Below are 1,641 nucleotides of genomic sequence, written 5' to 3'. Positions count from 1 at the left end.
CCGCCGCTTCTGTGTGCCTCTATGCCGAAAATCGTGTAAGTCGCTACAACCTTGTAAGAGCTCTTTAACGTGTTCCGGTCCTGCTGGCGGTGTGGAAGTCGCGTCAGGTGTGAGCGCCTCACGTCTGTGCCGACCTGCCCCGGCCGCATCGTTTTACTCTCTTTCTTCCCGTTCCCCTTTTTCTTCCCGTTGTCGTTGTCCTCGCTGCTGCCGCTGCTGAAGGGTTGAGTGAATAGAGGAAAGGAATCAGCAGGAGGAAAGAAAAAATAGAAAAAAAAAGCGGGAGGCCTGGACGCACCACACACCACGCACGAGTAGAATGGCCGCCGTTGGCAAAGAGACGATCCAGGTCCAGCCGCCGCGCGGCTACTACGTCAACTTCGACGTCGACACGACGTATGCCATTCCATTCACCGTGCGGAATTTCACACGTGAGATGTGCACCCTGCGATTCACTCCCCCCAGCAACCAGCGCGTGTTCCGCGTCAACACCACCTCAGTGCGTCTCGCCCCCGGCCTCACGCACGTGATTGAGGTGGAGTTCATCACACATGTGCCGCAGGACTATCAGGACAGTTTTGTTGTCTTCACCGACAAGGAGTCCATCACGGTGCCGCTCGTGGCGAAGTGCTGCCCGGACCTCGAGTTCCCCGAGTTGGTGGACTTTGGACGCGTGGAGCGCAACCGGCAGGGTCTGTCGAAGCTGCTGCGCTTCACCAACCGCGGACGGCGTGAGGTGCGTGTGAGCATCACGCCCGCGCGCGAAGCGACCGGCGTGAAAGTGAGCCCATCGTCGTGCGTCGTGCCGCCGCTGGGCGCCTCCGACGTGTACGTAGAGCTGCTGCGCCTTGACGTTGGCCCGCATCGCCTGAAACTGCACGTCGACGTGGCAGGCGAGGAGACGCAGCGCAGCGTTGCGGTGGCGGTGGAGGTGATGGACAGCAAGGGCACGCTGCTCGACCCTCGCACTGGCGACGAGCTGCACGCGCTGCGCTTCGCCAAGACATACGCCGGCACGCGCCGCGCCGTAGAGGTGGATGTGCGCAACGACAGCGAGCAACCGGTGAGCTTCGCGTTCCAGGCGGCTGGTGACGTGAGCAGCGAACCGCCGCCGTTTGGCTTCATGCCGCGTCAGGGGCGTCTGGGCCCGCGCGAGACGAAACGCGTCACCGCCGTCTTTGCGCCGCCTCTCGCCACGTCATCCAACGGCTGGTCTTGCCGGCGCGAGCGGCAGTCCGCCACAAATGATACGTACGAGTGGCTCTACTCGCTGCTCTTCGTGGAGACGGAGCACACACACAGCGTGCGCGTGACGGGGACCTGCACAACGACAGTCGCGTGGCTCTCGCCGCCGGTCGTGGACTTTGGCGAGTGCGCCATGAATGACCACCGTGACGTGATAGTGACGGTGCACAACGGCCACGAGGACATCCCGCTGCGCTTCGCCTTCCCGCGCGTTGCCCACTTTGCCATTGCGCCTGCACGCGGGAAAGTTCCAGCCGGTGGCACCAGCGCGGTGCGGTTGACGTTCCGCCCGCGCCGCCTCGGCGCCTTCAACGAGCAGCTCGCCGTTGTCTTCAACGAGACTGAGCGCCACACGCTGGCGCTCACCGGCGTCGCGGCGGGACTAGTGCCGGCACG

General features: G+C 63.7%; 2 protein-coding genes across 2 annotated transcripts; both read right to left on the bottom strand.

Moving 5' to 3' along the window:
- Positions 1-567: 567 nt before the first annotated feature.
- On the bottom strand, positions 568-1,125 carry DQ04_19481010 (hypothetical protein; the record flags this gene model as incomplete). The annotated part of the gene is made up of 1 exon (XM_009317824.1): positions 568-1,125. One exon carries the CDS (start codon positions 1,123-1,125, stop codon positions 568-570), a length of 558 nt encoding a protein of 185 aa, XP_009316099.1.
- A 138-nt stretch (positions 1,126-1,263) lies between these two features.
- DQ04_19481000 (hypothetical protein) lies at positions 1,264-1,473 on the bottom strand (the record flags this gene model as incomplete). Its single annotated transcript, XM_009317823.1, has 1 exon — positions 1,264-1,473. The coding sequence occupies one exon, from the start codon at positions 1,471-1,473 to the stop codon at positions 1,264-1,266; it is 210 nt and encodes a 69-aa protein (XP_009316098.1).
- Positions 1,474-1,641: the final 168 nt, after the last annotated feature.

Source organism: Trypanosoma grayi, assembly GCF_000691245.1.
Source record: "Trypanosoma grayi strain ANR4 Tgr_1948_V1, whole genome shotgun sequence".
Classification (NCBI taxonomy): Eukaryota; Euglenozoa; class Kinetoplastea; order Trypanosomatida; family Trypanosomatidae; genus Trypanosoma; species Trypanosoma grayi.
This window is presented reverse-complemented; position numbering and strand designations above follow the sequence as displayed.